General features: G+C 40.2%; 1 protein-coding gene across 3 annotated transcripts in view; it reads left to right on the forward strand.

Moving 5' to 3' along the window:
* Window positions 1-2,519, forward strand: part of FMO1 (flavin containing dimethylaniline monoxygenase 1) — a 41,947-nt gene extending 39,428 nt beyond the window's left edge. Inside the window, exon 9 of one of the 3 annotated variants that reach the window (XM_017866888.1) lies at window positions 1,845-2,406. In XM_017866888.1, coding sequence (XP_017722377.1) covers window positions 1,845-2,187 — 343 coding nt within the window. In that variant the 3' untranslated portion in view covers window positions 2,188-2,406. Of the gene's footprint in view, window positions 1-1,844 lie in introns of all 3 variants that reach the window. The other 2 variants (XM_017866889.1, XM_017866887.1) reach the window with 2 other exon arrangements.
* Window positions 2,520-12,556: the final 10,037 nt, after the last annotated feature.

Raw genomic sequence — 12,556 nt, forward strand, 5'->3', positions numbered from 1 at the left:
AAAGAAAGAAAGAAAGAAAGGAAGGAAGGAAGAGAGAGAGAGAAAAAAGTAGAAGAGAGATGAAAGTTACATTGGAGAAAAAAAGAAGCATCTGCGACTTAGAAGAAAAATACTAGGAGAGCCTATTTAAGAAGACAGAAGGGAAGGGGGAATTTAGAATTTTTAATATCCCCAAAGTCATCACTTCAGCCCACAGTTTTCTAGCATCACATAGAGTTTGGATTCCAAGCCAAGTACTACATAATTAACCCTAATCTACCAGGTACATTATTCCATGCCTTATCCATAATCAGCAGGCAAGCAGTTGTACCTATTCACTCTGACACTAGAAGTGTCTGCTCATTCATTCATTCATTGAATAAGTCTTTATCTGCTCTATTGTTGCTTTTGCTTTCCATTTTTAATTGGCTGGAAAAAAGGAAGAAGAAAAATAAAATTTTGTGATATGTGGAAAATCACATGAAATGGAAACCATGTTTGCCGTAAACAAGATTTTATTAGAACACAGCCATGTTTATTAATGTACATATTGTCAATGGCTGTTTTTGTGTTACAGTACCAAAGTTGTTTAGCAGTTGAGATAGAAACTGTAATGTGGCTCTCAAAGCCTGAGGCATTTACTGTCTGGCCTTTTTCAGAATAAAGTTTATTGACCACTTCACTGTGGGAAAGGTTTTCGCTTGTGCTGTGCTCTATAGCTACCACTCAAGGCCGGAGACAATGGAAGGCTGATGGCCAGCAAAGTAGAGTCTTTGCCCTCCCCTCTCACTCTCAATCCAACCAAAACATTTCTGATTGTACCCATTTTGTTTTATCTGTTCATCTGTTTCTATATTTGATATACGTTTTCACTTGAAATTAAGGTTCTAAGGAACTTATTATCACTCTCTTCTTCATATATATTCCCAAACTTCAAGGGTTGATCTATCCTTGTCAGAGTACCAAATTCCAAAACAATAATAGCATTTTAGATGTCTCTTCTTTATCAACCTGGGATGTGATTTGATCTTCATTATGGAACTCCAGTGTAATAGACAACTAATTAGAACTGCTATACAATGAAAATCTTGTCACGCATGTCAGCAAACAATTTTAGGGGCCAGGTGCAGTGGCTCATGCCTGTAATCCCAGCACTTTGGAAGGCTAACACAGGAGGATCATTTGAGCTCAGGACTTTGAGACCAGCCTGGACAACAGAGCAAGCCCCCATCCCTACAAAATAAAAGTTAGTTAGGCACGGTGGCTTATGATTGTAGTCCCAGGAGGCTGAGCCAGGAGGATTGCTTGAGCTGAGGAGTTCAAGGTTGCAGTGAGCTATGGTCATGCCACCGCACTCCAGCTTAGGTGACAGAGCAAGACCTTGTCTCAAAAAAAAAAGAAAGAAAGAAAAAAAAACAAAAGAAAAAGAAAAATTAATCAATTAATTAAAGCCTAATACCAGCATTTCAAGGAATTTTACTCTATGGATTTTTGTGGCTTTTCACATTATACAAATCACTGGATTTGTTATTACTAAATAATGGAATTTTATAAAGATTTAGAAATTTTAAAATGTATTTTCCTCTAGAAATTGCTAATTATTTCACAAAAGAACTAAGATGTATTATGAGCATTCAAAGCACCCATTAAAAGCCATATGTATAAAGTGTCTTTTGAAGGGACTCATCTTGATTTAAGAAACAGAAGGCGACCATTAGATAGCCAGGGAAATAAAGGGGAAAATACAGAAACCATCCCAAATTCTGCAGCAGTATTTGTTTGCTTTGGGCACTTGTACTTGTTCTAAGATTATCATTATTAATTTTTTTGTCTTCACCTTTTCCCCCAATTTTCCTTTTATAAAGGTTTGGCTTGTGCTACTGCAAGGCTTTACAATCAGATTATATCACATACATAGATGAACTCCTGACCTATATCAATGCAAAACCCAAGCTGTTCTCTATGCTCCTAACGGATCCACACCTGGCTCTGACCGTCTTCTTTGGCCCATGCTCACCATACCAGTTCCGCTTGACTGGCCCAGGAAAATGGGAAGGAGCCAGAAATGCCATCATGACCCAGTGGGACCGAACATTCAAGGTCACCAAAGGTCGAGTTGTACAAGAGTCTCCATCTCCCTTTGAAAGTTTTCTTAAACTCTTTAGCTTTCTGGCTTTGCTTGTGGCTATTTTTCTGATTTTCCTATAAGTAAAAGATTTCCTAAATGGCAGATGCACAGAGTAGATTTACAATGCTCCAATTCCTCTCTTACAGCAATATTGCCTTCACAGTTATAAACCATATTCACTAATAAAGGGCACACTCTTGCTTCCCTGGCTGGCCCCAGGGCTACCACTGGTATTCCTGAGCCTCTTCCAGCTCCACTATGTCTAACACTAGAGAATGATAACTAAGATTTCATTTGAAGGTTGTTGGAAAGTTACAGGTTCATTTTAGAAAGAAAGCTGTGCTTGACAGCACTGTGAGCCATCATACCTCTTTCCCATATAAACTATTTTCTTTTTTTTTTTTTTTTTTTTTTTTTTTNAATGAAGCTATTTACTTTTGTCTCATCAGTTCTTCTTTGATCCTGACAGCTGCAGTCAATACAAAAGAAATGCCACAGCCCCAGGAAAAGATTCCAGTGTCCCCACGTGGAGGATGTGCAGGGGACAGCATCATTCTTTGTCTCCCACATCCTTATCTACCTGGTGACAGGACAGTGACTTCTGCCCCCATCTCTCTCACTAATAAGTAACCAGTCAATATGATTAGTATAGCCTCATTCCAAAATAGCTACATGTCTCACTAGGGTTCTTTATTTTTATTATTTTTATTTTTTTTATTTTTGAGAAGGAGTCTCGCTCTGTCACCCGGGCTGGAGTGCAGTGGCCGGATCTCAGCTCACTGCAAGCTCCGCCTCCCGGGTTCACGCCATTCTCCTGCCTCAGCCTCCAGAGTAGCTGGGACTACAGGCGCCAGCCACCTCGCCCGGCTAGTTTTTTTGTATTTTTAGTAGAGACGGGGTTTCACCGTGTTAGCCAGGATGGTCTTGATCTCCTGACCTCGTCATCCGCCCGTCTCGGCCTCCCAAAGTGCTGGGATTACAGGCTTGAGCCACCGCGCCCGGCCAACTATTTTCACAGATCTAAACTAAAACCCCTTACTTCACAAATAATTGGGTTGTGCTGAAATAGTGCTCTTCTTATAATATTGGCTTATTAAAAGTAAAAAATAAACCTAGAAATTGATTGTTTCAAGTGATCTTTTGTTCTCTTATTAAAGGTTCAGAAAACAGAGAAAAAGATGAGGATTCTATGAATAACGCCCACAAAAGGATAGGGGGTTCAATGAGTTACCTTGAGAGTTTCCCAAAGGACTGTACCTGCCTGGGACTGTTCATTCCTCCAGAACACTCTTTATAACAAAGCTGGTACTCCAGCCGGCCTCCCAAAGACCTAAGTCAGATTCCACAGAAAACCACCACCTCCACGGGCTCTTAGAGCCAGCCTCCAGCAGCCGAAGGAAAAATTCCGCCTGGTTAGATCTTATTAGATTACCCTGATGTAAGAGGCAAATTGAGCTGCCTCCTTTGAAAGAGTCAGTGAGAATCAACCAAATTCAACTGGAACTCATTAGATAAAGAGCACAGCCAAAAAGCTTTTAATGGAGAGAAAGCAGGGAGAGGAAAAAAGGGAAAGAAAAAGAGGAACGAAAGCAAACATCAGGTCAAAAGCAGCAGTTTTCAACCAAACTAGACCCAGCCTGTCTCACAGTTACATCTGATGAAGATATGACTCATAACCAGGAAAGGCTTTGCTTCACTTCACCTCATGGCTTATATGGAAAACCCTGTGGGTAAACCTCACCTCACAGAGAGGACCACAGTTTGGATGCAGGAACAAGATTCAAAAACTGTGGAGTCAGGAAAGAGTGAGCTCTATGGGGCCTGTATAGATACAGATCACTTCTCCCCAACTTTGATTGGCTCTGCCAACTCTTCAGTATTTTTCCATTTCTTACTTTTCCTCGTGACCTATTTCACTCTTACCACAGAAACTCATAATGAAGAATTGCCCGCACTGCATACAATCTAGATTACTCCTAGAAATGCTTTTCCCTCCATTGAAACAAAGCTGATATTTTAACTTTCCTCATGAAGCTGACTGGGGTGGGGGGTAGGAGTTTAGTGCCCAAGGTGAAACAGGGAAGGATAAACTCCCCAGGCCACAGTGGCAAATCATGACACAAGCGGCACCTGAACCTGATCATATCTACTGCACTGGGAGACTGAATATACATATGGACAATGCCCAGACCATTTACAGCAATAGATTTCTACCCACAACCCCTGCAGCAATCAGCTCAGAACAGTCAGGACTTGGTTAATGAGTGCCAGCTTCTTTACTTGTTGCCCCTGCTTCCAACTCAGGAGTGACCAAAGAAAGCCAAATAAGCTTCCCAAACCAGTCCCATATGATGTCTTGCTTCTAGTTAACCCACCTCCACCTTCCCCATGCCAACAATCACCAATAAGAGTACCTGAAGCCTTCCCTTCCTTTCACTATAAACACAAACACACACACCCACACACCCACACTCACACACACACACACACACACACACAGACGAAACCTCGCCTGCTGCCTTTGAATCTGTGCCAAACATTAGTGGTGGTGCCAGCAAAAACAAAACACATATTATGTAAAGACTACAGCAGTAATTATAATGCTGCACATTTTATACTACTTTAAAATTAATAAAATGCCAACTGTTACCTCACTGAATCCTCACAATAATTATGTGATTGGGAAGACGACTGTACTACATACACAATTTGACAAGTAAGAAAACTCAGACAAGGAGATGTCAATTGATTTGTCCCAGGTAACAGGTAAAATGTGGCTGAGTCAGAACACGAGACTCCAGAACATACATCATAGGCTCTTTACCATTTAAGCCCACAGTCTCCAATGTCCAAATGACTCCAGAAGCCTTAGTAGTGATATCACAAAAGCCATATTACAAGAATGTTACTCCATGAAAGTATCTGTAAGTCTCTCTCCCTTTCTCACTCTCCCTGTGAGTGTGTGTGGACCTGTCTGCCTGTCAATTGTCAATAGTTCATGCTAGATTTTCATATCTTTCCCTTTATATATACCTTTTGTTTCTGAATCTATGGGTTTGAATCTCCACATGCATCTTTTTCCCTGCGTATTCCTCCTTTTTTTTCCTGACTATGGCTGTGCTTGGCCTACTCTAGGACTATATCATAGAACAGACTCAAAAGAAAGAAAGGTTTCTCATTTCTAGTCTAGAAATTATTCCATCCACACTACTGAAAAAAGTATCATTTTTCTCTGTTCAGAAAATAAAAGAGTGAATTCTCATAAACCTAGCAAAATAAGAAATATGTAAAACATTTTGACATTACTCTGTTTCTTGCACACTATTTAAATCAGAAGAGCTTCTGAGGCATTTCCTGTTTCTTGCACACTATTTAAATCAGAAGAGCTTCTGAGGCATTTCATCACCAAGAGTAATTTTACGTGTTCTGAAATTATTTTTAATGTCTATTAATAGTACCCCCTGCTAGATCAGTCTTAAGTAAAATTACCTATCTTCTCATGTACCAATGCTCTGGGTCTTTCCACGTCCCATCACTTGGAGATGCTTGGAGAACAAGCCCAGTGCTTAGGAGCAAGGGCCCTGCCACTTACTAGCTGTGTGACCTTGAGCAAGTCACTTACTTTTCCTAAGCCACAGTTTTCCCTTCTATAACATAGAAGTTATCTTTTGAACATTTATTTTGCCTCACAAGGGTGTTATGAGGATTAAATAGCATGATCCACATAAAGTACTTAGCATAAATACTGTACAAGGTATGTGTTCAATAAATGATAGCTATTATTACTATGTTACGTAAGCAAGATGTATGTTTTATCACCTGATTTATTTTTTCTAGGCCATAGACCTAGCTCCTCATAGGGCATTGACACCACAGTATGTCACAGGCCTCTCAAATGCAATATGCCCAAAATTAACCTCATTCCCCAACAGTCCTTATTTCCCCAACAGTCCTTACTTAACTACTGATGTCATCATCCTTATCCTCTGTAGGGAGATGAATAATTTCCGTGAATAATTACACATTGACTAAGGACATTAATGAGGTTATCTGATTTTTATTCTATGGTAACTATTTTATAACTCAATAAATTATAGATAACTAATAGCAATGCAAAATAACTCTTGTCTATAGACATGTAGATAATGTCCAGTAGAAGGCTAATTGGCGTCCCTTCCCCACTGTGCGGATAACTAGTTGTGCCTCCATTTGCACATTCATTTCAACATTCCTGATTTATACATGTGTATTTTATCTTTAAATTTCCTTTTGAACTGATTGTAACATCTTACCAATTTCCTTTTTAATAACAAGTGAAATAAAATCTCTAACATGAATCTATCTTATATTTGTATGAATCACCATTCTACTTTCTTTGAAAATTATCTTTTAACACCTCTTCCAAGGAATAGCAATACCACTTACTAATAGTTATGTTTCCACTGAAAGAAATCACCTTTGACCCTCTGACCCTCATGCTTCATATCCAACATTCTATGAGCCTTATCAAGTGTGTCTCTAACACAGAGCAAAGACCACTGTGGTACCGAGTGCACACACATGGGCTGCAGAGTCAGATGGCCCGGGTTGAATCCCACTTTGCTGCACAACCTTGGGCTAGTTATTTAGTGTCTTCTAGCTTCAACTCCTTTATCTGTAAAATATTGAAGTAACACTTTAGCATTGCTATAAGGGAGAATTAATGGAGATAATACATGTAAAGCGTTAAGCCCAGTGCCTGGCATGTGGTCAGTGCTCACCTAAAGGTTAACTATTAATATCTCACAGACTCATCTCTCCCTTATCCTCCCTCCTTCCTCACTGGGTAGTTTAGGCCCATTTAATTTCTTGCCTAGGTTAGTGCTACCTGGCTTCCCTGGTCCTCTTGCCACCATTTAGTCCCTCGACTCCTGTCTCCCTGCTTCCCCCAGAATAATTTGTGGGTGATGCCATTCTCAGAAGCAGTCATAGTAAGAGGAGATAAAAATAAAGAGCTTCCTAGGTTCTCCTGACCTCAGTGTCCCTGTCTCAATCACTGCTTCCCAATTTAGGAAGTTTCACATGGGGGCTGTAAACAACTGAGAAAAACAACACCGTTAGGCTTGTCTTGTCCCTCATGAGACAGAATACATTTTTTAACATGTTCTAACTTGAGAGCACTTTGATTAAAAATGAATGAAGACTGCATTTAATTCTCCCTCTGAAAAAAGAAAACTTGGTTAGACATTTTAAAGTGGACCTAAATATTTTAAGCCAAAAGGAAAAATATGAGATCGGCCTCTATTATTGAGCAAATTTCCCTACAGAGTAAAACTTATACTATTTAATTATGCATTATTTTTAATTTCAGACATTCATTTTTGTGGAAGTATAAGCAGCCTTTATAAAGAGTATGCTTCTTATTAGAGTTATAGCCAGATTAGTAAACAGAGAAGGAGCGAGTGCAATATGAGGTTAGAAATAGGAGCTAATCTTAAATGCCGGCAGCAAAGGAGAATCCATGTTAACAAAATGCTCCTCTGCAAAAGCCATACTATAAAATCAAGACATAAAAGGACTCAAAGGAAGATATTCCAGGCCATTAGGGGAGGAAAGTGGTCATTGTGGAATCAAAATGATACTAAATATATTTGGGGGCGATTTAGCAATATTGTCCATAATTTTAAATACATGTATTCTTTGACACAATTATGTATCTCAGAGTCTATTCTATAGAAATTGTCATGTATACAAAGATATTTATACAAAGATGTTCGTTGTCATATTGTTTGTAGAAACAAAAAAGTGTTGTCAATGGAGAAAAATGATGAGACAAGTCTCATTTCAAGGTTGTGAAATTTATTTAGTTACTAAAGGGTGTTAAATCAGACAAGGTAAGTGCTCTGTTCTTTATAAGACAGCGGTTGCCAGCATATCTAGGACAATAATGGTAATGGTTATTGTACAATAAACATAGGCATTCTTTTGTATACAGGTCTAGTTCTATGTCTTGGGTTTAAGCAGTCCACAACAGCTGTCGTCTGCTTCTAATCCTGTGTTAAAGGTTGATGTTTAATGAACTGGAGGCAAAGGTCTTTGGTGGGAGTTACAGTCCACTCAGGAGGTTTTTTAAGATGTGCCTTTTTAAGATGAGAGATGTGAATCCATGAGTCTATACCCTCTAATTTTGTGGCATATGGATTAGTCAATAATACCTGGTACGGTACCCCTTCCACTGGGGTTGAAGGAAATCCTTTATTAGATGTCCTTTCCAGTAGACAAAATTTCTGAGTTGCAGACTATGACCAGGCACCTTATCTTCAGGAAGCACAGTGTGAGAAGAATTATTTATTAAATCTTGATTTTTTTTTTTTTTTTTTTTTTTGAGACGGAGTCTCACTCTGTCACCCGGGCTGGAGTGCAGTGGCATGATCTCAACACACTGCAACGTCCGCCTCCTGGGTTCAAGGGATCTCAGCACACTGCAACCTCCACCTCCCGGGTTCAAGGCATTCTTCTGCCTCACCCTCCCAAGTAGCTGAAACTACAGGTGCATGCCACCACACCCAGCTAATTTTTGTGTTTTTAGTAGAAACAGTTTTCAGCATATTGACCAGGCTGGTCTCGAACTCCTGGCCTCATGATCCACCTGCCTCGGCCTCCCAAAGTGCTGGGATTACAGGCATGAGCCACGGCGCCTGGTCCAAATCTTAATTTTTTTTAAGATAATAAATGAGTCCCTCACAATATTGCTATATATCTCCCTTGAGAAGAGTTGGATTGGTTATGTTCATTCCCATACACATGGGCCTTCCTGTTATAATTTCATAAGGGGAAAGTTAATGTTTTCCAAAAGGGGTAGATCAGAGTGTAAGCAGCTTTGGGCCAGGGGGGTGAAATGCCTCTGTGAGCTTAGCCAATTGTGTTTTAATTATTCCATTGGTCCTGTCTACCAGGCCTGAGGACTGGGGATGGTAGGCACAATGGAAATGTTGAAATATGGGTCAAATTTCACAAACATTTTGAATAACCTGGCCAGTAAAGTGAGCTCCCCTGTCACTGTGAAGTTCACAGGGGACTCCCTACAGTGGGATAATTTTTTCTAGTAGAATTTTCCAACTGCCATGGCTACTGCTTGCCTGCAGGGAAAAGCTTCAACCCAATGGGCAAACATGCAGACCATTACAAAAACGTATTTCCAACCTTGAGATGATGGCAGTCAGATAAAGTCAAGCTGCCATACCTCAAAAGGTCCAGCCAGAAGTAAAAAATGACCCTGGGCCCCATGGAGGGTCTTTCCTAAGTTATATTTGGGACAAATAGCACATCAAGAGTAAACTTTTTGTGCCACTGTGAAGGATGGTTTCCAGTAATATCGTTTACACCAGGGTATTATTTTATTTAGATTCCAGTGGGTTAGATTATGAACATATTCCATAAGGGACACCTGACATCCCTTTGGAATAATGGGTTTATTATTAGGTCCACATCATATTTCACTTTCAAGAGACAAGTATCCCCCTGCCTATTTCCAAGTAGATTTCTCTTCTGTAGGAGCTATGCTCTGGGTTTCTTTCAACATGTTTTTAAGTATTTAGGGTTTTATGGCCATTTCCCGAATGGGACTGGTGGCTCAGATGCTGCCCTTTCAGCTGTAGCATCAGCCAGTTGGTTACCCTAACTTTCTTTGGTGTCTAATTTTGAATAACCTGGGATTTTTACAGTTGCCAAACATTTTGGTTTTAGAATAGCTTCTAACAGCTCTGATACTTGTTGTCCATTTTTTATGGGTGCCCCAAGGAGGTTAAATATCCTCTCTCTTTCCATAACATAACAAAGTCATGAGCAACCCCAAAAGCAGAGCAGCTGTCAGTGTAAATGGTTGTAGCTTTGTCTTTTTGCCAGTTGACAAGCTCGGGTCAGGGCAATCAATCTGGCCTCTTCAGCTGATCTGGTCTAGGGAAGAGGACTGGCTTTAATTACCTCTAGTAAGGAAACCACAGCATATCCTGCTCTAAAATTTTCATCCTCTCCTCTTAAATAAGATCCATCTGTATACCATTCAGCATTATCCAGTGGCATCTCCTGTAGGTTTGTCCTGGGGGAGAGAAGTCGGTCAGTCATCAGAACGCAGTCATGGGGGGTTTTGTTGGAAGGGTCTGGCAAGAGAGTGGCTGGATTAAGATTATTACAGCAAGAAATTGTAATATTAGGAGATGATAAAAGCAAAATTTCATAAGAGGCTAACCAGTTGACAGACAGATGTTGAGTATGATGAGAGTTTAGAAGGGCCTCAAGAGAATGTGGCACAAAAATAGTAAGAGGGGAACCCATAACTATATCTTCAACAGACTTGTACAGAAGGGTCATGGCTGATATTGCCATCACACAAGGAAGCAGCCCTTGAGCCACAGGGTACAGGTGTTGGCTATAACAGCTTATAGGTCTCTGATGATCACCATGTCTCTGGGTCAGTACCCTGGGTGCAGTACCTCTAGTTTCATGTACGAAAAGGGAGAAAGGCAATTTGGGTGTCTTAAGCTGGGGCATTAGTTAGAATTTCCTTTATTTGTTGTACAGCTGATTGTGCCTCTGGAGTCCACCTGATGGGATCAGGTTGTTTATTTTTTAGGTATGCATACAGAGGTTGAGACATAAGGGAGAAATATGGTATCCAGTTCTACAACAGCCTCCCAGGCCTAAAAATCCTCAAAGTTTTTTCTTAGCGATGGGCATTGGGAAAGCTAAAATTCCTCTCACTCTGTCAGGGTTAATACTCAGTCTTTTGACCAAGATAATATGCCCCAAACACTTAACTTGCAGTAATCATAGCAGAAGTTTGTCTTTGGATATTTTGTGTCCCTTGGTGGCTGTTTGAGTAAATATAAACTATCTTCCTGAAAGGATAGATAATGTGTCTGGACAAAGGAGAAAGTCATCCACATACTGAATGAGTGTTGAGCCCTGGGGAAAAATTAAATCTAAATCAGCTTTTAATATTTGGGAAAAGTAAGTCGGACTTTCTGTATACCCTTTGGGACATTGCAGTCCAATATATTGCTGTTCTTTCCAAGCAAAAGCAAACAAATACTGACTGTCTGGATCTCCAGGAATACTAAAGAAGGCACTACAGAGATCCACAACTGAGAAATACCGGCTGGTAGTGGGTTTAGCTGATAGAAGGGTATGCGGGTTTGGACTACTGGGTACCTGGGTATTACAGTATTGTTTATTGCCCTCAAGTCCTGCACAACTCTCTGTTCTCTCCCACTTGGTTTCTTTGCAGGGAACATAGGGCTGTTGCAGGGGCTTGTGCAGGGAATAATGAACCCCCTTTATCAGATAATCTTGTATGATAGGGGCAGTTCCATCTATGGCTTCCTGTCGTAGAAAATATTGTTTAAGGTTGGGTAGGGGTTTCTTTGGGTTCATCTCTACCTTTATTGGAGTGGCTGAGAATATTTTTCTTATATCTGTATTTGACTGAGACCATAAATGGGAGGGGACATCCTTGAGTGAGTGCTCTGCTTCTGGCGTTAAAAGGAAGATTGGGGAAGCTAGAAAGAGTTGTAATGTTTCCTGCTTTTTATTCCAATGTTTTCTCTTCCCCCCAATATTTCCTCCTCTGTCTCCATTTCATTTTCCCAGTCACAAGCTAATGTTTTAACATTACTAGTAGTAAATTGTGGTACATTGTCAGGACATTTTTTAATTTGGTATTTTTGGTACTCTGGCTCCAATTCTAAAAAAAGTTCACCTTTTTATGAAAAAGAGATATGGGCATTATGGATGTTGAGGATATCACAGCCCAAAAGATTGACAGGTGACCCAGGGCATATAAGAAACATATGGGACCTACTGAGCATGTCACACTTAGAGCCTTCAGTGGAGGAGCTGAACCTGATGAACCGGTAAGGTACAGGTTTGGACTTAAAACAAAAGATTGTTTTATTAGACACACCCGCCATGTAAATTCTTTCATTACTCCAACAATGAGGTTCTAATTAAGATGGGAGTTATCAGAAATATAGTCACACCTGTGTCAATTAAGGCAGTTGTAAGCTTACGGTTTATTTTATTAGTCTCTCCCAATTTGTCTGTCAGGGTAGAATATTTGAAGAGGTAAAACCCCTGCATTTCCTTGGAGCATCCCTCATCTTCCAGAGTTGCATTTTCCTGCCTTTTCTTTCAGCCTAAGACAATTCCTCTTAAGGTATCCCAGTCTTTATAGTAGTAACAGACTGGGAGTGAAGAGTTCTCAGACTGAGGAAGCTTAGAATCTTCCTGCGGCCAAGAGGTTTGAGAAGTTCATTGCTTTAGCTGTAAATGCATAACTCAAGCAATCTTCAATCTTGTTTTTCCTTTTTTATCATAGTGTGGGCTAACTGGTCAGCTAGGTTAACTAGTTCATTAGTTCTGGCTATGGCCCAATTTGTCATGTGGTGTTTTACAAGGGTGGCTAAATCATCA

Source organism: Rhinopithecus bieti, unplaced genomic scaffold (genome assembly GCF_001698545.2).
Source record: "Rhinopithecus bieti isolate Rb0 unplaced genomic scaffold, ASM169854v2 scaffold_1853, whole genome shotgun sequence".
NCBI classification, from domain to species: Eukaryota; Metazoa; Chordata; class Mammalia; order Primates; family Cercopithecidae; genus Rhinopithecus; species Rhinopithecus bieti.